Source organism: Anser cygnoides, chromosome 1 (assembly GCF_040182565.1).
Source record: "Anser cygnoides isolate HZ-2024a breed goose chromosome 1, Taihu_goose_T2T_genome, whole genome shotgun sequence".
Taxonomy (NCBI): Eukaryota; Metazoa; Chordata; class Aves; order Anseriformes; family Anatidae; genus Anser; species Anser cygnoides.
The window spans coordinates 124,025,375-124,051,378 of NC_089873.1; the positions used below are offsets into that span (position 1 = coordinate 124,025,375).

At 38.1% G+C, this 26,004-nt stretch overlaps 1 protein-coding gene across 6 annotated transcripts in view; it reads left to right on the forward strand.

Annotated features, from left to right (window-relative positions):
- Positions 1-24,353, forward strand: part of TAB3 (TGF-beta activated kinase 1 (MAP3K7) binding protein 3) — a 46,111-nt gene extending 21,758 nt beyond the window's left edge. For 2 of the 6 annotated variants that reach the window (XM_066980368.1, XM_013192684.3), the window contains exons 2-7: positions 4,290-4,478; positions 6,074-7,526; positions 11,226-11,386; positions 13,814-13,934; positions 14,647-14,730; positions 19,789-24,353. In XM_066980368.1, coding sequence (XP_066836469.1) covers positions 4,377-4,478; positions 6,074-7,526; positions 11,226-11,386; positions 13,814-13,934; positions 14,647-14,730; positions 19,789-19,937 — 2,070 coding nt within the window. In that variant the 5' untranslated portion in view covers positions 4,290-4,376 and the 3' untranslated portion in view covers positions 19,938-24,353. Of the gene's footprint in view, positions 1-4,289; positions 4,479-6,073; positions 7,527-11,225; positions 11,398-13,813; positions 13,935-14,646; positions 14,731-19,788 lie in introns of those variants that run through there. The other 4 variants (XM_066980382.1, XM_066980392.1, XM_066980375.1 and 1 more) reach the window with 4 other exon arrangements.
- Positions 24,354-26,004: the final 1,651 nt, after the last annotated feature.

The following is a 26,004-nucleotide window of genomic DNA, read 5'->3' on the forward strand; positions in this document are numbered from 1 at the left end:
TATATTTATGTACTTAATCCAGATTAATGAAATTGTATTTTAGAATTTCACATTTTTCTGCTACATCAATTCCTGGCTTCACTCCTCAGTTCTCCCTCAATCCACTACATGAGAAACAAGTAAAATTCCTTTTTGGGGAGAGTACTGAGACTGTTTTTGCTCTTCTGTGTGGCCCAGAACAGGAATAAAGGTCTTAAAATGCTGGCATCACTGTTACTTAGAAGTCTTACACCTAAATGCCAGAAGCGAATATGAAGAGGTATGACTTGTTGGTATGGGCAAATGATATTTTGGTAGATCACGATTAGAAATTACTGTCACAAATTTGGATTGTATAACTGTTTATTGGATTTGCTACTTTGCTACTGGAAATGAGTTTAAATGTCACTAAAATCCAAGTCGCTTTTGCTTGGCGAAGATGTTATGTATGCTCACTTCATTTTTGCTCCCTGATTTGTATCTAATATTATTTGGTTTTATTCTGAAGTTTCTATAAGTAAGATGTTGGTCATGCTCTACTGTTTTGTCCAGCGAAATTTCATGGTACATCCACACTGAAGTTCCAGCGGTGTTTAGACAGAGTATCCAGTGCAGGTGTTTGAAGGAAGCGCCCAATGAGCACTGAAAGGGGGAAAAAAGTCTCTCTCACACACACGTGCTGCATTCATGAATCTGAATTTTTTCCTCAACACTTTGAACAGCAATGGTGAACAAGTGAACAAAAGAGGAAAAGAACATTAATTTACAAAGGTTGGGTTGAGTTCATCTATATGTCATTCAATAAATCCATTTCTTGTCTGTAAGTGTCAGCATGCATTAGATTAGAAGTCAGGACAATAAAATGTAAGAATTACATTTGTGTAGTATGCTGAGGAAAAATTGAGGCTCTTTACCTGTCTGTACTTAATCCATCTGTTTTCTCATCCTTCTAATCTAAATATTAAAATAACCTTTTAAGATGAAGGAATTTGCTTAAAAGGTACAATAGCAGGGTGTCTTTTGAAGAGTTGATTTTTCTATAAACTGATTTGCTTACTGTTGTGGTTTGGTTTGGGTGGGGTTTTCCTCTTATCCTTCAAGGCACAACTACTGTTACACAACTCATAATTCATTTTAAATTGATGAGGCTTTGTGAGAAGCTGTCTCCTGGATAGCCTTTTGTGGGAATTTACTCAGGAATCGTTTCAGTTGTTGCATATATTGTAATTGCATGGTGCAATTGCATTGCAAGCACACACCATTACATAACTTATAAACTTTCACATTGTATGTATTTACCTCATTTGTTTTTCAATTGGTTCTTATTTTTGATGATTCATTTATCTTTATTTTAAGTGACTTAGTGTTTAAAAATAACAGTAGTAAAATAGATTTCCTTCTGAACACACTGTGGGGGAGTAACAAGATTATAGTAATTCTGGTTTATATTCATTCTTTTTGGTGAGAGATATCAGTTGTTTGGTGGAAGTGTGGACTCCAGTTTATTTTCTTAACTTACAAAGTTCATAAGTGACTTTTAGGGAGGAAAATACAGATACTGTTTTCCCATCCATACAATTTAGTCATGTAAAAGGTGTGAAAAAATGACTGGTGGAATTGTTTAGGACTGGAGTAATGCTGTACATAATGCCCAAGTTTCACTAATGGCTGCCAAGGTCATTTCTGTGTCTTATCACAGCAGGACCAATTCTGCAACAATATCCTTTAATGCCTTTGTTACTACAGCTTCAGTGTGCATAGCAATGTTAATTTATTTCATCCTTGTGAGTTACTTTTCGGCTAGGATTTGGGTAACCTCTGCTCACTTTTGAAAGTTGCAGATGAAGTGACTTTTGCTTTCACTGCAATTTTGGGTTGTTTTTTTTTTTGATGTGAACTGCACTGTGAACTTTCAGTAATGATAAGGCACCTTAAATGTAGCGTGCCTCAGCGTGTCCCTCAGCACGTGCATGCCATGAAAGAGAATCGGAGAGTTGCTTTCCTAGTCTCTTGCGGCTCAGCAGGAGCTCCTGTCCTGTCTGCTCGTGTCTGTTGCAGCTCCCTCGTCTGCACTCATCTGCTGTTGTTTCACTGCTCTGCTTGCCTGGTGCTGTGCAGTGATATGGGATGTGAGCCTTTTGTTCCCAGTGGTTTGGGCCACTGAGCCTGGAAGCCACTTAGCCCGGAAAATGCTGATTTGGGTGTAGGAAGGTCAGACAGAATAGGCAGATGTGTGCCTGTATATGGCCTACATATGGCCAAAGTGAACTTTGTGGAGTTGACTGGAAAATAAATGCATAAATAAATAAATCTGTAGTTGTGCAGCCGTCGAATCCGTGGAGTTCTGAGTGTTTGTGTGTTTGTTCTTCTCTTCTATTTCAGGTTTCTTGTAGACTTTTCAAGACTAGAGGATTTAACTCTAAAATGAGAATGGAAATTTCTCTTATCCATTATTTGTGGTTAGAGAACTCTGATAAAATTCCTAGTTGGCTAATAACTGCCAATAACTTTAAGGGTTACACTTCTGCTCATCTCAAGTATTCAGGAAGTATTGGAAAAAATGTCAAAAGAAATGTTGGATTTAGACTAGTATTAAAGCATAGAAAAACATTATATGAAATGATTACAAATTCCCAGTCTGCTTTCTTGTGTTACATTTGAATTAATGTTTGAAGAGAGAAATAATACACTGTGATTATACAAGTTATATTTCTTGCAGTATATCTGAAATCACGGCAGGATAATTAAGATCTCGCTGTTTTTATCTTTTTAAAATTTTTCTCATTTATTTTGGAAGAGTGTGACGTGACAGGTGTAGTACTGGATACTAGAATGTATCAGATAAAACAGAGCAATCCTTCCTGCGAGCACGTGTCATTTCATGATTGATAATGTCATTTGAGGGCTGTCCACATATGTAGTAGCCAGATAGTGAAGCAGACTTCTGTTTCGTGTTGTTGCTGTTTTGCCACTTTTCAGTGAAAGGAAGTAATATTTAGGAAGAGGTAATAAAAACAAAGGCCTGAGTATTGAATATTTAAAACAATACAAATCCCCCCCCCCCATTCCCCACCAAACCTTTTTTTTTAACCCTAAACCTGATGTTTTTTATTTCTTTGAAAACATGTTTTATTTTCTTGCTTAAGCAAACTAAGAGACTTTCTTAGGAAAGATACAGGAAACTGTAGGAGATTATTATCACTTGAAGGTGTGCGTATGTCTGGGCTGTTCTATTGTACTTTTCTAGTTTTCTATTAGGAGCTGAGCTAACTACTGAAAAGCCAGCTCTGGAGTATGTACGTTATGTACCATTCAAAATGCCACCAAGGCTGAGATGTGAATGTTTTAAATGGAGAGAAAACTTTGGCCTTAGACTAGCTAATGTATTACTTGAACACCCACTCTGCTGGTATCTTTCATTTTCATTTTTGAAAACACCTTTACATTCTCCCCTGTTAAAAATTCGGCTGAATATTACTGTTGGAAAGACAGAGGCTCTTTCATGTACCACCTTCATGCAATGTCCATGTGAATTTTTACTTAGACTTTAGCTCTTGGATGATTACTCCTATGATTATGAGCCACAAGTGAGGAAAGCATTTATTGACTCAGATTGTATTTGATGTCTAGCATTCCTTTGGTATTGTAGTTCAAATCGTGTATTTTTGCTGTTGAATGCAAGAATCCTGAATTTTTTTTTGTAACTAATAATGCTAATAATTAAAATAATAGGTACTTTACAACAATCTGAAATAGATTATTATCATAGGCCTAAAAAGGACTTACTAAAGTATGTTTTAATCCTGTTGTGTTTCACAAAAATTCCTTCCAACTCTTTGAATTTACAACAATGTAAAGAGTTAAGCCCCATTACTAGAGAATTATTTTTAAATAATTGTGCTACTTCTAGCCTGTTATTTCTGGCATAATGTGAATAATAAAGACACGCATGCTCCATGACCTCAGATGTTTCTAGAAACTGTTCAGATTCTCACTGGGAATAATATATAAGTAATCTGTTACAGTTCTGTTTTATACAGGCCAGGTTAATTAAAGTCATGCATATATGGTACCACAATGGGACCAGGTAAAGAACTGAGCTAGCACATTCCAGTAAAATGTTGTGTAGATATACCTGTGCTATGTTAAGTGTTTTTGGATTAGAATTTGAGAAATTATGATTCCGACTCTCATGCTTAAGTCATTGGCTCTTTATATCTGGATCTAAAAATGTACTTGTCATTGCAGTTGGGGAAAGGAAAAAGAATGGTTGTGATAGCTTAAAAATAATTGGTTTCTTTTTCTTACAGAAAATGCCAGAAGCCTCAGAAGATCATAATCATTGGAAGGCCTGTTGACTTCCGTTTTTTGATAATCTGGAACAACATCAGTCTGGCATGGCGCAGGGCAGTCAACAACTCGATGTGCAGGTACTCCATGATCTCCGACAACGTTTCCCTGAGATACCTGAAGGGGTGGTATCTCAGTGCATGCTTCAGGTATGGTGAAGAGTTTAAAGGAGCTTGTGTACTTTTATTGTTGTAGTATGAAAACTTTTTAGTAGTCTACTTGAAACATAAATTCTCGTTCTTCTGGTTTTATTTTGAAGGAGTGGAAGACTCTGCTGTTTGCTTTTTTTGTTCTGTCTTCTACAGACGAGATGTTACCATTCCTCACTTGCATTTGTGTTTTGTTGCTGTTGTTTTATGTTTTTCTTGCTGGTTATTCATCCTTGCATGTGTGACTGTATGCACACAGGATTAAGGAGAGTGGCTAACAGGATGGTTATTAATGATGGCTTCATCAAGAACATAGGTACACTGGAGGAGGTTTTAGTACAACTCCTTCCTCCAAAATAAGGAACTGGCTTTACCTAAAAACTTAAAGTTTTTCTGTCTTCGGGGCATGGATGCTAAGGACTGTCCTTATGAAGCCTTGTCTTATGAAGGCAAGTGACTGATAGTGGCATTTAGCTTTTTTGAGGCTGATGTCTTGGGACTGTGGTTCTGGTTATTATTATAAGATCTGTCTCCCAGGTGTTCTGTTTTTAGATTTGTGTGATACATTTGGGTATTCCCACTGACCATCGGACTCTAGCAGGGGAGCTTGGCGTGAGGGGGAAGTAAGCAGGTAGAAGTACCCACGGAGTGAGAGCCGTATAAACTTAAGCGCTGGACTGTTCTCTTTTTTTTTTTTGTCATGTTCAATAGTGTCTTCATCTGACAGGATGCTGAATGTCCATGTTAGTCTGGTAGTGAAATGAGGTGAAGTTTTGACGAAGTCGTCTTCACTTTAGTATTAAGAAATGAAGCTAAAATGGATGAAGAAGGGAGGAGTTCCCAATTTTACATTTGATTTGATTCATAATTTAATGTCTGTATATTCAACTGCTGGCATTGCAGAACAAATCAAACCCTTACAGGGGTTATTTGGTTTTCCCTTTGATGTATGAATAAGCCTTTTCTTTTTTTTAAAGCCTTGAGCCTGAAATTCTTTAAGACAGTTGAAATTATGTCATAATTATAAGGGGCCTTAGGGAATTGCCAGTAAACTTTCAAGCAACACTTATTTTGATTTCATTTATTTAATTTTAAGGTGCTAATTTCTACCTAGAGTAGCTGACTTAAAATGCTGTGGTTTTAGAATTTCAGGTAGAAAAGTACTCAGCTAAACTGTAAAATAAAGGTAAAACAATAAACGCATGGGTAAACACTAAAGTGTTACCTGCATCTTTGTTTGGACTCTCCAGAATTTGCAGTTTTGATCTAGTTTAATTTTATTTGTGTTATTAGAAATAATTAATTGTGCATTCCTGTTCTTTGCTTTCCCCAAATCCAGACTTGACTTGATTTTTATGTCATACTGTAGCTAGCATTACCATTGTATTTTGCTAGATGCAGCGTGAGCTCTGTACTACTTGCAGACTGTGACCTGGTAGGTATGATCTTTATTTCAAAATTCGTATCTGTGTCAACTACTTATGAGGTATGCCTATTAAGGCTTGATCGCAGCTTCATTTGAATGCTTGTTGAACTTTGAGCAGTGGCTTTTTCTTTTGCAATTTAACAAAATAGGTGTCCCTTCTTATTCCTAGAACAACAACAATCTAGATGCCTGTTGTCGAGCCCTCGCACAGGAGAGCAACAAATACTTATATATGGAGTACCATAGTCCCGATGACACCAGAATGAATAGAAATAGCCTTTTGCACATTAATCTGGGTATTCATCCTCATACCAGCTATCATGCAGGGGATGGAGCTCAACTTAATGGTGGTCGTACACTGGTACATAGTTCAAGTGATGGACATATTGATCCACAACGCACAGCAGGTAAACAACTGATATGCTTAGTTCAAGAACCACATTCTGCTCCCGCTGTTGTGGCAGCTTCTCCTAATTACAATCCATTTTTCATGAATGACCAGAATAGAAATGCAGCTACTCCTCCTCCACAGCCACCTCCACAGCCATCTTCCATACAACCAGGAATGAACACGTCTGCTATGCAAGGCCCTCCTCCCACGTATATGCACATACCTCGGTACAGTACAAATCCCATTACTGTTACAGTATCACAAAACCTCCCATCTGGACAGAGTGTACCCAGAGCTCTACAAATTCTTCCACAGATTCCAAGCAATCTTTATGGGACTCCTGGCTCTATTTATATTAGACAAACATCTCAAAGTTCTTCAGGACGACAGACTCCTCAGAATACGCAGTGGCATTCGTCACCACAGGGCCCAGTTCCACATTATACTCCCCGTCCTCTACCTGTGTATCCACATCAACAGAACTACCAACCTTCTCAGTATTCTCCTAAACAACCCCAGATCCCTCAGACGGCTTTTCGATCACCACCGGCATCCCAGTGTCCCTCTCCCTTTGGCTCTCCTCAGCACCAAGTTCAGCCTCCTCAGCTGGGTCATCAGAGTTCACATGTCTTCATGCCTCCTAGTCCTTCAACTGTCCCACCTCATCCATATCAGCAAGCATCCCAGACTTTTCAAAAACAAAGCGGTCACTCCGTGTCGTATCTTCCTCCTTTTGCTGGACCTAGTTTATCCAAAGGTTCCATGAACAAAATAGAAATTACAGTTGAGCCACCGCAAAGGCCTGGGACTGCAATGAACAGAAGTCCTTCACCAATAAGTAATCAACCATCTCAACGAAACCAGCACCCGCTGTATGCAGCCACTACTCCTCCTACAAGCTCTCCATCAAGAGGTATGTCTGGTCAACCCAAACCTCCATTTAGTGTTAATCCAGTATATATTACCTACACTCAACCAACTGGGCCTACAGGTGCACCAACACAGTCTCCTCGGGTAATGGTATCTCAGCCAAACCCAACTATTTTTAAAATCACAGTAGGTCGAGCACCGACTGAGAATCTTTTAAATTTAGTGGACCAAGAAGAGCGTACTGCAGCACCAGAACCTATTCAGCCTATTTCTGTAATCCCAGGATCTGGAGGAGAAAAAGGAAGCCATAAATATCAGAGAAGTTCTAGTTCTGGATCAGATGACTATGCTTACACTCAAGGTAAATGCTTTACCCTTGCAAATTGTATTATTGTAAAAGGCATTTTTAGCTTGATTTTGCTACTTGTTAAGAAGGAAATATCGAACCTGTACAGAGAAGAAGACAAATCATACCAAAGATCATCCAACTAGTTTGTGCTCTGTTTTTTAAAATTGCACTAAAATTTAGTCGAATACATTAAGGATTTCTGAGGCTCATAAAATTGCTGTGCTTTTGACAAAAGGGAATTTCTTAAGAGAACACTACAACTAATGAACGTATGCCATGTATCTGGTTGGTAAATTCTGTGAACCATGTCATAAATTTACATGTGAATTTTATTATTTTTTGTTTGAAGAACTTTGCAGTACATTTATTTGTTCAGTACTGGGTGCTTTATGAAACCTGAAACGCTAACTTCTGCAGGGAATTTTATTCTTATTTGGTTTAGATTGAAGAATATTAAGTGAAAGAGGAGAGAGGATTGCAGCTAAAATTGCTTCTCATGTCAATACAAATCGTGTTTTGTTTTGAAGGGTATTAAAATAATTATTCTGAAGAACTTGATCAAAAGCTCACTTGTTGCACTTAGAGTTTTCGAAGAGGAGGAAAAGCTTGGTAGAGAGATTTTAGGATCTGTATTCTGCTACATGGGGACAGATTATAGTTAGTCTTAATGCTATGTGTAAATATAGTTAAATAATTTACTCAAGAAAAACACAAAGTGGTGAAACCTAAACTTTAGATGAAAACTGCTTTTCTCAGGGTAACCAGTTTTCTAGATTTGAAACATTTTAAATGGAATAAATGAATCACTCTGCAAGTATTCAAACCAATCAGTTGGGGTAATGATGGAATGATAATCAGCAGCAGATATTTAAAGAATGTACTTTGTTTCTAAATTTGCGTTTGGAAAGAAGAGTCTCTATTCCTGCATTGCTCCTTCTAGGTTTCCTTTCAACTTGAGACAGCTGAAATAATGGTTATAATTCTGTTCTTGATTTGTTATTTTGCTTTCTGTTTATTGAGCTATTTTAATTCATCAACAGAGCTATTTTATACCTGGTAAACCCAATTAGAAATGTTATTTTGAGAGAACGCTAGTAGATCTGTAACTCAGGTCATATGCTTTCTTTGGTAGTGTTTGTTTTACAACTTCACAAAAGGTAGTCATTTATGTTTCACATAAATGAAGAAAACATGTTCTGAAATGTAGAAATCTGTTTGACTTCTGAATCTGTGTCTAGATTTCTGTGTTTGGAAAACAATAAAATCAGCTAGAATGTGCTGTTTGGGCTATCTGCTTTTGTGGTAATACCACATCTGGGGCTTCGTTAGCCTTTGGTGTTGCCGCACTGTGAACTCTTAATAGAAATAAATTGTGGAAGAATAAATGTTACACTCTGCTACCACTGCAGAGGCCTAAAGAGGAGTATACTTAAAAGCTTAATGTAGGGAATGTGAGGGATCACTTAATTTTCTTCTGAATATGAACCATTGTGAAAACTGTTACCAAAAATCCATTCTGGTGTCTGTACTTCTAATGTTTCTTTGTAGCATGAGTCAAATTTGATTAGTTGTACCTGAGGTATAATACCAAGCTATGTAATGAAGCCATACCCCATGTTAAGTTGGAGGAGTCATGCGAAGACAGGATTTGACTGTAATGGTGGCAAATCATACACCCTAGTACCAGTACTTTCTTTTTTTGAATTCATTCTGTGATCTCTTGAAATGTACTCGAATGACTTGCATTTACTTCAAAAAGTAGAGAACGGTTTTGATCAGTAACATTGGAACCTATATTGTAAAAACATCTGATGTTATTCTTTGGATAGGATTTAATGTTTATTCTTTGACCAAGAATTGGTGGATCCATGCAAAAACCAAAGTATAGTGCTGTTGTTTTGCACAGAATACTGACATCTGATAAAAAGTCACTTTATGCCCCTGCATTTTTATCTTCCCCCAGTAAGCTACCTCACATTGTTGCTTACTTTTCTATTTTTTTTTCCAGCAAGAATGCAAGTATGTGAGAGACTTTTTTTTTTTTTTTTTTACTTTGCCTGTATTGGATAGAGGTGAAGAAAAGGGGCAGGTGGTGGCAGGTACTTTGTATGAAATATCATTTTTTTTCTAAGTTTTCTACAGTGTCTTCATGTATTCAAACAGTTTGCTGAAAGATTGTTACATGGACAGCATGCTTGTCTGAATACTAGCAACAAATTTTTCCTGTTTTTCTCTGTCCTGGTAGACTTTCATCAGGTAAAACAGCTAGGTCAAAAAGTGCTAAGCATCACACTAACAAACTTGGCCAATTTTGCATCATGATGAAATACTGAGGACACTTCCTGCAAAAAACTAATATCATTTTCTAGCTAGGCAAATTTCTTTAGCTGAGTGGCTGCTCAGAGCGCCCAACATCAGCTTGCAACTAGGAGTCATAAATTTCGCTATCATGACAGAAGTATGAGAAAATGGTTGATTAACAGCAGGGACAGGTGAGAGGGCAGCAATTTAGTTCTATTGTAGAATTAATGACTATGAAAGACCTGAGCTTCCCTTTCCCGCCCAGCTCTGTCATTTACCTCCCCACACCCCTTCAGGATTCTCATGTCTAGGCTATTTTATTGAAGTTCTTTAGTTCTGACTTTGAGCAATGCTGAATTTGTAGTATTGATAATTAAAGCACTCCCTGAAAATGTGATTGTCCCCCCCTACTCTGCCCTTGTGAGGCCCTGCTTGGAGTGCTGCATCCAGGTGTGGGGCTGTTAGAGCTGGTGCAGAGGAGGCCACAAAGATGATCAGAGGGCTGGAGCAACTCACCTATGAAGAAAAGCAGAGAGAGTTGGGGATGTTCAGCCTCAAGAAGAGAGAGCTCTGAGGAGACTTTTCAGTACTTAAAGGGGGATTATAAAAAAGATGGAGAGTGACTTTTTACTCAGGCAGACAATGACAGGGCTATGAGGAATGGTTTTAAACTAAAAGAGGGGAGACTTTGATTAGATATAAGGAGGAAATTCTTCACTGTGAGGGTAGTGAGGCAGTGGAACAGGTTGCCCAAAGAAGCTGTGGATGCCCCATCTCTAAAGGATTTCAAGATCAGGTGTTAGAAGAGGCCCTGAGAAACCTGATCTAGTGGGTGGCATCCCTGCCCATGGCAAGGGGGTTGGAACTGGATGATCGTGAAGGTCCCTTCCAAACCAAGCCATTTTATGATTCTATGAAAAGCAAGGAATACTTAAATATTCACTGAAAAAACAATTCAGGAGTCTGAAGGCTAGCGTGTTGAACTGTTGAACAGTAGCTATGAAGTGTTATCTTCTGATCTTACCTCTGGTATTTTTTTTTTTTGTCAGTACAGTATTAACATAACTAGATTGCTGTTCCATCCAGAGAAGCTGTCTGCTTGTACAGGTGCCTTTGTATTTTTGAGATGAGAAAGACCAAATGACAAAAAAGAAAAAAAAAAAAAAGAAGCATTGACCAAAATGGTAATATCAACTTCAAGTTACTATTTTTTTTATTTATTCTGGAAGAACTTTGTCCTAAATAGTAGTTCATTTGGCATGAAAGCATCTTCACACTGGTATTTGGCTGCATGTTTATGATCACATTCTTTTCCAGAAAGGTCACTCATGAATCTTACATATAAGCTAAGAATTCAGTTTTCCAGCTTTTTTTTTTGTTAGTAACTATTTCTTCCATGTGAAATGTTAGCCTTGCTTTTACATCAACGAGCAAGGATGGAGAGATTAGCAAAGGAACTGAAGCTTGAGAAAGAAGAACTTGAACGCCTGAAAGCTGAAGTCAATGGCATGGAGCACGATCTAATGCAGAGGCGGCTTCGAAGAGTTAGCTGTACAACTGCAATTCCAACAGTAAGCAATTTGTTAGTATTTTAATTCAAGATACAAATTTATTTCTTATACTTTCATAAAATGAAGTATAATATACTCCCATATATTTTGCCTTATAAAATCTTCAGTATTTGGAAAAGATTTTCTGTAAGTTCTTGGCCTGTAGTAAGCCAGTTCTTAACATTTAAGAAGCGTGTGTGTCCAGTTTTCTTAGGATTCACAACAGACCTAGTGAGACTTGTATATGTGTGTTTCTCTGGGCCACAGAACTGAATAGATAATTACTTTCCTACAAGTAATTTCCTACAAAACAACCTATAGAAGTGTATGTCCAAGTCTGTGTGTAATGTCTGAGCCATATCCAGCTCAGTTGTTGATACAGCTGGGCTTCAAGTTTTTTGAAAAGGTATTTCAAACACCAAAATACCTTGATACAATGAGTAGTTGCATCTCTTAGACATTCCACTTCCCATTTGGTATGTGTACGATGTGCCAAGTAACTTTTCACTGGCAGTGTTGGCTCAAGTAGCTGGCACCTCTCTCGCCTCTTGTCCCGTTACTTCTTCCTATCTCTGACTTCTAACCACTAGTGACTCTAGCCCAGAAATCTGTATGGCTCTGATAAGAGAACTCATCTGACTGAAAAATAGCTTTCAGTTTGTGCAGTTGTTAGCCAAATCAGTTCAGTCTTGTTCACTGTGCTTACGTAAACAATACAGACAGATGTAGGCAGGAAAGCATACCATGCTTTAGTAACAGCATATATGCCGTTAACTGCTGAAGTAGTAAGTACATCTGCTGTACGTCTCATCTGTCTGAGGTATTTGGCATGTATGAGCATCCAGGGATGAGGTTACGAAAGCCAAAACCCAAATGGATTTGAATCTGGCCAGGGATATCAAACACAACAAGGGCTTCTGTAAGCACATTGGTGACAGAAGGAAGAGTATGGAAAATGTGGGCCCATTGCTGAACCATGTGAGAGACCTGGTTCCACAGGAAGGGACAAGGCTGAGGTACTGAATGACTTCTTTGCCTCAGTCTTTACCAGCAGGAGCGGCCTTCTAGGATCCCAGGTCCTAGAGACCAGGGGGAAGGGCTAGAACAAGGAATACCTACCCTTGGAGGAAGAGGACCAGGTCAGGGAATACTTAAGCAAACTGGACATTGATAAGTCCGTGGACCCTGAGAGGAGGCACCCATGAGTGCTGAGGGAGCTGGCAGATGTGATTGGGAGGCCACTCTATGATCTTTGTTCAATTGTGGCAACTGGAAGAAGTGCCCAAAGACTGGAGGAAAGCAAATGTCACTGCTGTCTTCAGGGAGGGCAAGAAGGAGGACCCAGGGAACCACAGGCTGTCCAGCCTCACCTCATTCCCTGGGAAGGTGGAGGAACAGCTAATGCCAGAGACCATTTTCAGGCCTGTGAAAGACAAGGTCATCAGAAGTAGTCAGCATGGCTTCGCTGAGGGGAAGTCATGCCTGTCCAACCTGATAAGCTTCTACGAAGAAGTGACCAGCCTGGTGGACAAGGGGAGAGCCATGGATATTGTCTTCCTAGACTTCATTGTGGCCTTTGATGCTGTCACCCGTAAGTTCAATCCAAACATCAGGAAACACACTGTTACTCTGCAGGTGGCGAGCACTGCACAAGATGCCCAGAGAGGTGGAGTTTCTCTCCTTGGAGATCTCTATAAGCTGCCTGGGTGTGGTTCTGGGCAACCTACTCTGGGTGTCCCTGCTTGAGCAGGGGTTGAGCAGGTGACCTCCAGAGGTTCCTTTCAACCTCAAATATTCTGTGATGATCAAGTATACCCTAAAATGGGATCCTTAGAGTTACGCCTGCATCTGTGTTGTTAATCATTGCTGCTAGCATTAGGAGCACTAGCATTTCAGTAACCTAAATGGGGTTTCTTTATTATATGCATATATATAGACTTGACTCTATTCATTCTTCCATTATGAGTAATTATTGTCATGCAGTACTGAATGATTTAAATATACTAGGCTAGAAGGTTTGGCATGTTGGAGCTCCTTTGGAGGATGTAAATTGACTATTATTTGATAGTAATCAAATAAGGTCAGAAGCTTATATGAACTGCAGCTCGTATTTTATTTTCTGATCATTGTGATGTAAACTGATGTATCAAGTCGTCAGTTCATACAGATTTTTATAAGATATGTGATTTTATACAGTTATGAAGAACTATGCCTTTTTACAAATGAATTTTAGTATTAACTTGTGTTTTTCTTCCTTTTTTTCTTAAACTTCCTCAAATGACAGTAGAAAAGTGTTTTTTGAGGAAAAATTGGGTGGCAGGGAGGGAGAGGCAGTGGAATCTTGGATGCTCTATTCAGTGCCTTGGTTATACTTAGTTTCTAATAAAGCTGTTAACATAGATAAACAATGTTATTTATATGTCGGATAAGATGCTGACTCTCCTACAGTTGCTATCTTGGGTTGTTTCTCCCCAGCCTGAGGAAATGACCAAATTAAGAAGCCTCAACAGACAGCTCCAGATAAATGTTGACTGTACACTGAAAGAAGTTGACCTCCTTCAGTCTAGAGGTATAGAACTGACAGGTTTTGAAAAAAGCAATTTAAATACAGTGTATGCTTAAATGTGCATATTCTTCTTGGACTCTTTAATTAAAATTGAACTTTATCAATCTCTTTTTTTTTTAACTAAAAAGATGTATTCTTCAGTTGCAACTTGTTAAACTTGACTTGGCCAAGGTAAATTACAATACTGAGAAAATAGTTACTTAAAAGTAACTTTATCGAGTAAATCTAAAAATAATACTTTCTAGTGAAGGTTCTTAAATTTTTAATTTACCTCTAATAAAGTGATACAAACCAGAAACACTGGTTGTAGCCAAGAAGTTGGCAAATATAAATCTGTCTAGGTATTTAAAATCCTTTCTGTGACAGAAACCTGACATAAATACAGTCAAATAGGTGTAAAAATTCAGTCTTCCTCTTTTTTCATTCTTTTTAACCAAGACCATGTCCTACAGAGTGATTTGAATTTTCCTATATTTTTAAAACAATACAGAACATTGAACTGGAGTTGATTGTTCAGTATGGGATTAGACTGCTAAAAATTACTAGAATCAATATAAAGGTGAAAATACCTGACAAAAGACTGTCAGGAAAAAGCTAAAATAGAGTGTAATAGTAATAACATGTATAAAATACGAAGTTTCTAGATGTTCATGTCACTGGTATAGGCTTGTAAATAACATTTGAATTTTGCTTTCTTATTTATCTCTTCTGACAGGGAACTTTGATCCGAAAGCCACATGTAACTTCTACGATAACATAGAGCCTGGTCCTGTTGTGCCACCAAAGCCATATAAAAAGGGTAGGTTAAAAAGCAAGCCTCAACTTGTTTTAACTGTACTGAGAATATTTTTTTCTTTTTTTTCTCTGTATAAGCCAAACCATAACATGTTTATGTAACTGCAGTAATCCTGGCTGCAGCTTGTTTTCCTCAGACAGGTTGTTTCCAACCAGTGTTCTGGTACTGTCTTGTTTGTAAATACTGTTATCCACTATTAGAAAAAGAGTTTAAAGTATACAAGCTCTTAACACTTTAAAGCTTCCTAATTATGTTTTTTTGAAATACTTTTAACCTAAGAGGTCTACATCAGGATTTTTTTAGCTGTCTTCTAATATGTTGTTGGGATTTTATAGTTTGAGATCTTTTATGTAAATTTAATTGGCAAGATCAGCTTTTTAAAATTTGCATTTATATTTTTAATTTAACTTGCCTGGTCATGCTTTCATTTTGTGTGCAGAGTAGGAGTTTCACAGCAGTAACCCTAAAGTTTGTTTTAGTGTAGCAAGAGCCTCAGATGTCTGAAGGACTATGATGGAGTATGTTTTCTCACATGGGTCTGCAGTTATTCCAGGGTCCCACCTGTTATAAGTTCATTACTGATTTCTGAAATTTTCTGTGCTAATTGTGTAGTATCTAGCATTCCTATCCAGCTTAGGACTTCAGATATATGTGCACGCAGGAGCTATGTATTTAGTCTTCTTGTTCAGTGGAGAATCGATCAGTACGTTCCAGAGTGAATTGCTGGTCACCCTAAGTAGACACCTAGTGGCTGCATAGCTCAGTAGCACTCTGAACTTCAGTACACGGGTCATTTTGGAGTAGAATCCTGCCTCTTGTCTCAGGTATTTTTTGCCCAAGTATTTTTTTTTCAATTAGCTCTTGAAATCTGTTGAAAGAATTGCTTTCAAATGTTAGTGAATGTTCTTAAATACTTAGTTCTATGTACTATGTTCCTCTAAAATAGTCAGTCCAGGATCCTGTGCCCTGATATAGAGAAAACAGTGGTCTTTTCTCTGAAAATCTTATGTGATAAGATGTATACTACTGTCTCCTCTCACCGTAAATAGTGTGTACTGAAATTGCTAGTGAAAAAACTGCTGTATCAGAAATGTAACTATATAGTTTGCTTGAAAATGCAAATTTTATTTAAAATAAAAATCTATTTGTTAGTAAGCACTTCAAAGGCTTTTGCAGTTTAATTTTGAATTTATATAAGGAAACCTTTTTCCCCCTTCTGAAAAAAAAATTTTTTTCTCTTCAATGTTCTAAAATGCCTAGCATGTGGAAATTTAAAAGTAAAGGCCCAGAACTACTGCTCATCCATATACCAGTTAAAAAAAAAAAAAACCACACAACAGCAATAAAAAATTGTTGTGTGTTCCCTGCACAAGTGCTACTGCGCAGTAAAGACAGTATCATCAGGTGGGCAGTGGCACAAAGGCAGCTACCTGGATTCGTGTTAAATTGCAGTGGTCATTTGGTTGATCCAAGGTATTTAGTGATGTTTGAAGACATTCTCTTGATTACACAAGTCAATTTATTATTTCAAAGCAAAATAATGTGCAAGACTTGTATGAAATAAGTGATTTTATTGGCAATCGGAAACTGTCTTGTGAGGATTTGTATGACTTAAGACTAGCTTCTGGGTTTTGTCTGACAATTTAATAGTGACCTGTGTTAGGGTTGGTATATTGTATTTTGAGCTCGGCTTTTAACACGGATCCATCTAGTTCATTTTTTCCTGGAAAATTAAGTTAATGTTCAATTATATTAATTAATATTCAATATCCTTAATATTCAGTTGCTGAAGATGTGGGCAGAAAGGCAGGTATAGGCAGACAAGGGTCTGCTCTTTGCTTCAAGCTGGCTAGTGAACATGAATGAGGTCTTTGTGCTTACATGGCTTGCCTGCTTAGCAGAAATCTGTTTAGGCCACACACTGCTAATGTGATTGTGCAGCATCTGGATTGGAGAGGGTTTACATCTAAGCAAGGAGGCCATTTTTTTCACTTTTTAAGTATGTCTTTGAAGACAAACGTAGGTACTATTTGCACTGACTTTGTCATCGGCCTCCTGTTAGATTTCTGAGTAGATGATACTCAGCAAAGTAATATGTGAACTTTCGAATTACAAATTGCAGTCCTTTTTTACAACGTAAGTTTTATTTTAATTAAGCTGTTTTACAGATGTCTGTTTAGCAGGTGGAAATCTTAACCTTATCTTCTAGGTATTTGTGCTAATATTGCTTGGAATATTAGCGTTATGTGAAATGTTGTGTTTCTACATCTTAAGAGTTTTTTTTCACTTTTAATAGATAGCCTGAGGTCTTGAAGTGTTGATTGGAGACATCAGAAAACCTTTTTTGGTTCTTTATGTGGGTTAATACCTAATGTATATTCATACATACGTACTGATTATATGAATGAGAACAGACTTAAGTACTACTTAACACACGTACATCCCTGCTGCAAAGCCATGAGAAAGTCATTTGCCTTTTCCAAGGATCTACTTGGTAGAATCCTGTGGCAGAGAAGAACAGCCCAAGAATGCTGATTAGTATTTAAGGACCACCTTCCCCATGCTCAAGAGCAATGCCTCCCAACAAAATCAGGTAAAATTGCAAGGAGGCCTGCAGGGACATGGACATGAAACAAGGAACTCGTGGCCAAGCTCAAACACAAAAAGGAAGTCTACAGAGGGTGGAAGCAAGGACAGGTAGCCTGGGAGGTATACCCAGAAATTGTCAGAGCATCCAGGGATGGAGCTGGGAAAGCTAAAGCCCAAATGAAATTGAATCTGGCCAGGGCTGTCAAGGACAACAAGAATGGCTTCTACAAGTTCAATGAAACACAGAACAGTTTGGGTTGGAAGGGACCTGAAAGGTCATCCAGTTACAACCCCCCTGCCATGGGCAGGGACACATTCTACTACACCAGGTTACTCAAAGCCTCATCCAGCCTGGCCTTGAAAAGGACTACATCACTGACAAAAGGAAGAGTATGGAAAATGTGGGCCCATTGCTGAACTACGTGAGAGACCTGGTTCCACAGGAAGGGAAAAGGCTGAAGTGCTGAATGCCTTCTTTGCCTCAGTCTTTACCAGCAGGAGCGGCCTTCTAGGATCCCAGGTCCTAGAGACCAGGGGGAAGGGCTAGAACAAGGAATACCTACCCTTGGAGGAAGAGGACCAGGTCAGGGAATACTTAAGCAAACTGGACATTGATAAGTCCGTGGACCCTGAGAGGAGGCACCCATGAGTGCTGAGGGAGCTGGCAGATGTGATTGGGAGGCCACTCTATGATCTTTGTTCAATTGTGGCAACTGGAAGAAGTGCCCAAAGACTGGAGGAAAGCAAATGTCACTGCTGTCTTTTTCAGGCCTGTGAAAGACAAGGTCATCAGGAGTAGTCAGCATGGCTTTGCTGAGGGGAAGGTCATGCCTGTCCAACCTGATAAGCTTCTACGAAGAAGTGACCAGCCTGGTGGACAAGGGGAGAGCCATGGATGTTGTCTTCCTAGACTTCATTATGGCCTTTGATGCTGTCGCCCATAAGACCTTCATAGAGTAGGTGATAAAGTATGGGCTGGATAAGGAGACAGTGGGGTAGATTGAAAACTGGCTGAATGGCTAGGCCAAGAGGGTGGTGATCAGTGGTGCAAAAGTCTAGTTGGAGGCCAGTAACAAGTGGAGTACTCTCTGAGGTCAATCCTAGGTCCTGTCCTGCTTATCATCTTCGTTGGTGGTCTAGGTGATGGTGTAGAGTATACTCTCAGCAAGTATATTTGTGGATGACACAAACCTGAGGAGGGTGGCTAATTCAGCAGAGGGCCATTGCAGCATCCTGAGGGGTAGTGACAGGCTGGAGAAATGGGCTGACAAGAACTTCATGAAGTCCAACAAGAAGTGTAAAAGTCCTCCACCTGGGGAAGAACAATCCCATGCAGCTGTACATGCTAGGGGCCATCCAGCAGGAAAGCAGCTTTGCAGAAAAGGACCTAGGGGGCCTGTAAGGGACACAAAGATGAACATGAGTCAGCAATGTGCCTGTGCCTATAAGAAAGCTAACAGTACTTCTCATTGTGTTAGGCAGAGCATCACCAGCAGGTCAAGAGAAGTGATCCTTCTCTACTCAGCACTGGAGAGGCTGCATCTAGAGTGCTGTGTCCATTTCTGGGCTCTCCAGTACAAGAGAGATCTAGATATACTAGAAGGAGTCTGGCATAGGGTCACCAAGATGATCAAGGGATTGGAGCATCTCTCCTTATGAGGAAGGGCTGAGAGAGCTCAGACTGGTCAGTCTGGAGAAAAGGAGGCTCAGAGGGATATCTTATAAATGTTTCTATATACCCAAAGGGAGGATGCAAAGAAGATGGAGCCAGGCTCGGTGGTGCCCAGTACCAGGACAAGAGGCAGTGTTCTGTCTCAACATTAGGAAACATTGTGAGGGTGACCGGGAACTGGCACAGATTGCCCAGAGGTTGTGGAGTCTCCCTCTTTGGAGATTTTCAAGAGCTACCAGGATGTGGTCCTGGGCAACCCGCTGTAGGTAGCCCTGCTTGAGCAGGGGGGTTGGACCAGATGATCTCTAGAGGTCCCTTCCAGTGCCAACCATGTCATGATTGTGGAGAAAAAACAATCATCCTGGTTTTGAAGCAGGCCTATCATTTGATTTGATATTTGATGTTTTCTTCTGCCTGGATGAATGCTAGCAAAGATGTAGAAAATATTGAAGGAACTGATTTAGAAGTTGTCTTTCACTTCAGATAAAAGTAGGGTTATTGGAATTTAAGAGAGGGTAAGAGACTGCCGTATATAAATTTATCAGGTCATTCTTAACAGGAATGTTTCTTAACAAACTTTGTTTTAAGATATTTAAACCTTTAGCAGTATCAGTGACCTGACATTAGTGACTCCTTGTTTTGAATGCAGTATGGTTAAGTGACTCTTTACAGAAATGAAATCCTTTAAATAATTAGATTTCACAAACTGAATTAGAAGTGCTTTAGGAAAAAAAACCTTTTGTGTTATCTATGTAGAAATGTTTCTACCTTTATGTATAAGAAACTTTTTTTTTTTTTAGAGCATCCAAACAATTCCAAACAGGCTTCACGGACTCAGCCAAGAGATGAAGACTTTGAAGGGGCTCCATGGAATTGTGATAGCTGCACCTTTCTAAATCACCCAGCACTAAATCGCTGTGAGCAGTGTGAAATGCCACGATACACCTGAAAATCAGGAAGGGGCTGCATTGGGTTGAAAACAGGCTCTCAAGCCGACAGCTGTAGGAGAAGGAAACATGGGGAACCTTTCAGTCCATCTGCCCGGCCTTTGCCAGTCTACAATCTTCATAATGCAAGGGGTGGGAGAAACGTGTTAAGATGTTTCTGCTTGTACCACAGTAAAAAGAAATAAGGGTGAAATTCTTTCTTATCCTATTGCAGTGAACAAAGCAGAAAACAAAAGCTGAAAATGTAAAAGGATTAATTTCAGGAAGAATGTATGCAGGAAAGCAAATAACTACTGGTGTTTAGTCCTGTGGTTATAGTTACTGCTTAGTGGCTCTTTAAAAAAAATTTTTTTTTTGAAGTTATAGGACTTTTAGTAATGGTGTGAAATGTTACACTTAACCCGAAAAACTGAAGAGCCAGAGCTGATTTAACCTGGCCACAGCTAGCTGGAAAACAAAGGCTCCCTGTGCTTCTAGATTGTAAGCTACTGAAAAGGAAGACAGGTAAATGCAACCATAAATTTGCAAAGTGTACAAAAAAAAAAAAAAAAGAAGGGTATTTGTAATTGCTGCTTTTTTCAGGGTAATTTATGTCTACAAAAAATTGCTGTTTGAAATAGTGACCTAAGGTGACTAAACGAGATACTGTATGAGTGTTACAGAGAGTTTAATCAGAGGTAGTTTTTTTACAATCCCTTTTGCTTGTACAGTGCTCACCTGGCTGTGTCAACACTGGTAATAAACTAAGAATGAATTCTACCATATTATGGATGAAAATACTACTGCATGCTTTCATTAGGCCATCGTGTTTTAAAGCTAAAAGTATGCTTTTATATGCACCAATTTTCTAAGACTGTGCTGTAGCAGCACAGTGACATATGCCAAACGCAGACTACTACAAATTCAGTTTGGAAGACTTGAGTTCAGCCATGATTATGTATGAGAAGTGTTTGTACTCAGTTCCTTAGGCCTTTTCAGCTTCCAATTTGTGGAGAATTCATGATGTTTACAGCACAGAAGGTACTTTGTGCCCCAGTTCAAAGTTAGCTGAAAAATAATTAATCAGTTAGCTCTTCAGTAAAGGTTTATTTGCACATTGTTAATAAACCAGCCTGTATAAAATAGCAGATGGCAAATCTTGAAAAAAATATACACTGCATTCTTTTTATTTTGGTCAGGAAATATTTGCCGTAGGTTGAAGAACACAAGACTTGCAACTGAAATCATACTGGTACTTTTATGCATATGATATACTGTATTATAAAGGTGATGTTCAATTTGAATGCTTCAGGTTGCTGTAATAAAGCACTCATTATTTGTGAAATTGAACTTGGGTTTGGGCAGCTGAATGATTGTGTTACAAAACTGCGACCGAATAGGATGTTTTGTGTACTGGTCAGAAGCTGATACAGTGCATTTGAGATTTTATGGTGCAACTTCGTCAGGAGTCAGATGCAACCAAGCACGTCAGCTGAGTTGTGGTAATTGACTTTACAACTGTGAGGCAAAACGTGCTACCGAAACCTTAGCAGGAGAGATTCAAACTATTTCATTGTAAGTTGTTCTTAGCTCATGGCAACCCCATCCATATGGTCAATTACTACAATTCACTTGATGCGTGATAACTTGTTGAGCTGTGGTAGAACAATCATGTGTCTGAATCCTTGTTTAAAATCAAGCAGCGTTTTTAAGGGGTGGGTGGAGGAAAACTTATCTTGACTGCATTGCTGAATCTGGTGTCTTCTCTCCCTGCAGTTTATAAAGATAACAGTAAAAAATAAACTGTGATCTTAGATGAGGAAACAGTATTTGATCTGGCATTTTTCAATATGTTTTTGCACTAATTAAATCTTCAGCATAATTTTAAATAAGCTAAGAGATCTCCAGCAATCAGTGTATACCACAGATGAGCAAAACAAAGTCAAAGGCATCAGAGGTAATTTTTCTCGCATCCATATTATGCGAAGAGCTCATCACATATGGAGAGGGGAAAAAAATCAGTCTATATAAGATAATAATTTTACTTTTGTAAGTGGACATATCAACAAAACTGCGATAACTAGAAAACAGATGAGCAGAAGCATTCTACCTAGGATAAGCAGTACCATAGCTTTTACTGGTATTATGAATTACTCAAAACAACACCAGTAACTTAATGACTTCTCTATCATGATGCCTTTGCCTTTGTAGTATTTCAGTTTTCTATTCATTTGTACTTCCGTAGAAGTTCTGGAAAGAAGCATTTGTTTTTGCTGGAATTCCAAAATGATAGGAACTATCATGGCGCTCAGCAAATGAGAGTAGGTGTGTTGTGTGTCTTTACTCTTGTGTCACTTTCTGACAGAATAGATGCTCCTTTTGAATAAAAATAAAAATGCATGCAGTCCAATCATTCCCTGAACTGTAATAACCACAAGTGCATGGTTTCTGGGGTTATGGAGACCTGCTAGTCTTAGTCATAACTTCACCAGAGGAAGAAAAAGAAGGCTGCCTTGACACCAAGATACTCTTTGAAAGACCAAGTGAGTGCCATTAAATTGCAAATGAATTCCTTTGTACCAATAATTTTACTCCCGTTTCTCACTTACTCTCATTTGTTGTTTGTACAAAAAACAAAGCAACAACAATGCCACAGAAAAACCTTCCATTGTGTTCCTTTATTTGTAAATGCTCATGCACAGACATTAATAGTAAAAACTTTACATGGTGCTTGAATATTTTTAGTTTCTTAGAATGTAAATTGTATTTTGAATGATGATTCACTTTCCTTCTGAAAGCAGGTGACGCTGTTCATACCCCAACTGAATTGTAGATTATGCCAAAAAAGATTGGTTTGTGTAATATTTATTGAATGCACATAAAACCCTAATGTCAGCTGGCATATAAAAATGCACTGTATTGTATAAAACTTTTGTGTGTGTATGTGTGAATGGTGGGATGCTGATGCCATTGTGTTGAGTTAATGCACTACTTGTGTTTTCTTTTTTCCTTAATGATTGAGCTCTCCCTCAACCATGCTACTAGATTGGTAGAATTTGTAACTGACTTGGACACTCAAATATTCAAAATTATTTCACTGTTCATTGAAATTTTATAAAGCTTATTTTATATCTGCTGTGCTATTAAGATAAATTCCCTTTAATTATAGAATACTTCTGTAGTTCTTTAAAAGTTTATTTAGAGTGGGGCTTGTGGAGGATGATTCAGAGTACAGTAAACCAAAAGAAATCCTGAACTTTGGATCTACTTTTAATTTGATGTAATTATTAGTCTTGTTTGGGTGAAGAGGAAAGGGTTGGGAAGTCAAGCAAAAGGAATTACTTTGTAAAATGTAGTCTTAGATCAGATTGAATTGTGTATCTGTGTGTCTGTGGTATGTGTGTGTTTCTCTTGAAAACTGGGAGGTGTGGTGAAAAGGTGTAATAATTCTTAAAAGAGCTGGTCTCAGTACTTTCTGATTATCATATGCTACTAAATCACATTTTTAAAAATACCCTCTCTTTCAGTTACTTTCTCTCTCCCAGTTATACATCTCTCATTTCAATTTCTAAATACTTTCACATTTAATATTTATTGATTGTAAACCCCCTTGAAACTGAAATAAAAATAATTGAGTTGAAATGGGGACAAGTCAAAACGAAAACAAAAGAACATTTTAAAAAGAATGTGAGAAGATTAAATATGTTAAAAACCAGCTTGTCATCAGGATTGTATTTTAAAATTCAGTGATATACCCTAGAATGTGAAAATGACTATCCTGGCAAGAAGTGGACAGTTGGACATAAACAATTCATCAGCTTCTTTGGCACAACAGAACTCGTGTGCTCTATACTACAGTGACTCTCCATCCCGTAAAGAAAGAGGACATGCACAATAACACATCCCATAGTCAGTACTGTCTCTATGTGCTGCTGCGTTTGTTTCATTTCGAAATGTCAGCATTATTTTGAAGCTGGCCATGACTGAGTTTTGCCAGATTTCTTCAGTTTGGGGCTTTCATTGCTGTTTATGTCCATAAATATTAATGCGACTATTTTTCTTGGTTTTGAATAATCAGAAGTCAATGGAGTTAATGCAATATTATAATCCTGGATTTTCAGTACCTTTGAAAAAGATTTTAAAAAACTGTGTTCTTGAAATTTATTTATTTATGGTGGCACCAATGTATCTAATCCATATTTCCTGCTGTGTGAAACCCTGTTAAATTTTTTCATTAAAACAAGAAGACACGATCTTGTTTAATCCTGTATATATGGTGTCTACATTCTAGATTTGTGTATGCTGTGAATGAACTTACTACTAAGAGATGAAATTGTACAAAGGCATTCAGAGGCTATGCATGCATGGTACCTCCAGAAAGTGCATACTCCGAGTTGCAGATTCCTGCAAAATAAATTAATAAAACTAAGCAAACATCACATTCTGCATTTGTTCTTGTATGTAGTAGGAAACATTTAAAATTATAACCTTTTTGCTTTCATAATCGGATTGCTTCTAGTCTTCTGTTTGAGCCCACAGCTATAGCAAACTTATTTCAGTGACTTTTTTTTTTAGGGGATTTTCTTATTTTGGTGGTCAACACAAGTCTCGTTAGGCAATTGCTGAGTATTCAGACAGGGTCCAAATCCTGTTTCTGTGATGGTGCTCAGGTGTGTAAGCATGAGTCCCATTGAGATGACGGGTAGGTATTCTGCGCATCTTCTAGTGTAGAAACAGGACATAGGATGTTCAATGTGTGAAGAAGCAGAGTTCATCACTATTTCTTATTTTTGAATGGAAAATTGTTATTAAAGGAATAGCTTTATGCTATAGCAGATGATCACCTTTTTGTATTTTTGATTGCAGTCATTCCTGCTTATCCTAGGCAGTACTGAGTATCTGATTACAGAAGTCTGTCTTCTGTTATAACCTCTAGAGAAAGGCACTACTTTGGGGCAGGGTGGAGAATTTGAATAGCATTAATCACTATGCAGACAATTTCTCTTTACGGATGTGCTTTCTTAATTGTCTTAATTTTATCAGTTCACTGTAATAAAAAAACTTGAAAGCTCTGTAGCTGTATTACAGCTGTATTTTTTTGTTAATATACAATTGCAGTCATTAAACATTCTGGTCTAGCAATCCTACTGCAATATTGGTTTTGACTTTTTTGTCAGCAAATATAAGAATGTAGTTCTGCATTCCTTTTGCTAAATTTGAATTAATTTTTATTAAAAAAAAATTGGGTTAGGTTTGTATATCAATCAAGCATTTGATCCTTTTACTTCAGAAATCACTGCAATTGAAAGATTTATTTATTATTTTTAGGGGGAAAAAAGTTTTTTAAAGTGTTAAGCTACCCTTAAAACATGCTATACTAATGGAGAACATGCAAAACCAAAAGAAAATCTAACAACTTGAAAGCAGCCACTATTCCCTTGTGAATTCCAGAGGAGGATCTGCCTGACATAATTACATTACAGTTTGTTTTATTCATACAAATTGCTTGGTTTTGACAATATTGTATCGTGTCTTGAACCTGTGGTGGTTAGAAAGATGACTTCTGTTGTGATCTGGTAAGTATTCCAGGAATTAAATGCTGCTAATTGTTCAAGGGGATCCATCGTGCTGGGTAAGTACTGTATTTTCTTAATTGCTTGCTGTCTGATTGCAAATACACTTTTTGGAAGGAGGAAACGTAGATAACCAATTTCATCTAATAGCTGGACTCAAATTATTATATATTAAATAGGTTACCTGAAGTTTTGTAGAAACCCTGTAAAGTTGTTGGAGAAGGGCCTACACTGATTTTTAGATTGAGGGTTTTATGATTGTTTTAGTTTGACAGTAAACACAGGGTCAGACCAGTAAAAGCCTCTTCTGGCAGAAGTGACACTTATTTTACAAAACGTTCTTTCTTGGAAACAGTAGTGTTGTTGATTTAAAAAATGAAGAGAAAATAGATGCATCAGAACTCCACTCTGCAGATAATTTATTTCCAGGTAGTCAGGACTTAAAACATCCCAGGTATTTGATAATTTCACAGGTTCAGCTTTGAAGATTGTGACAGATTAGTTATCCATTGTTCCC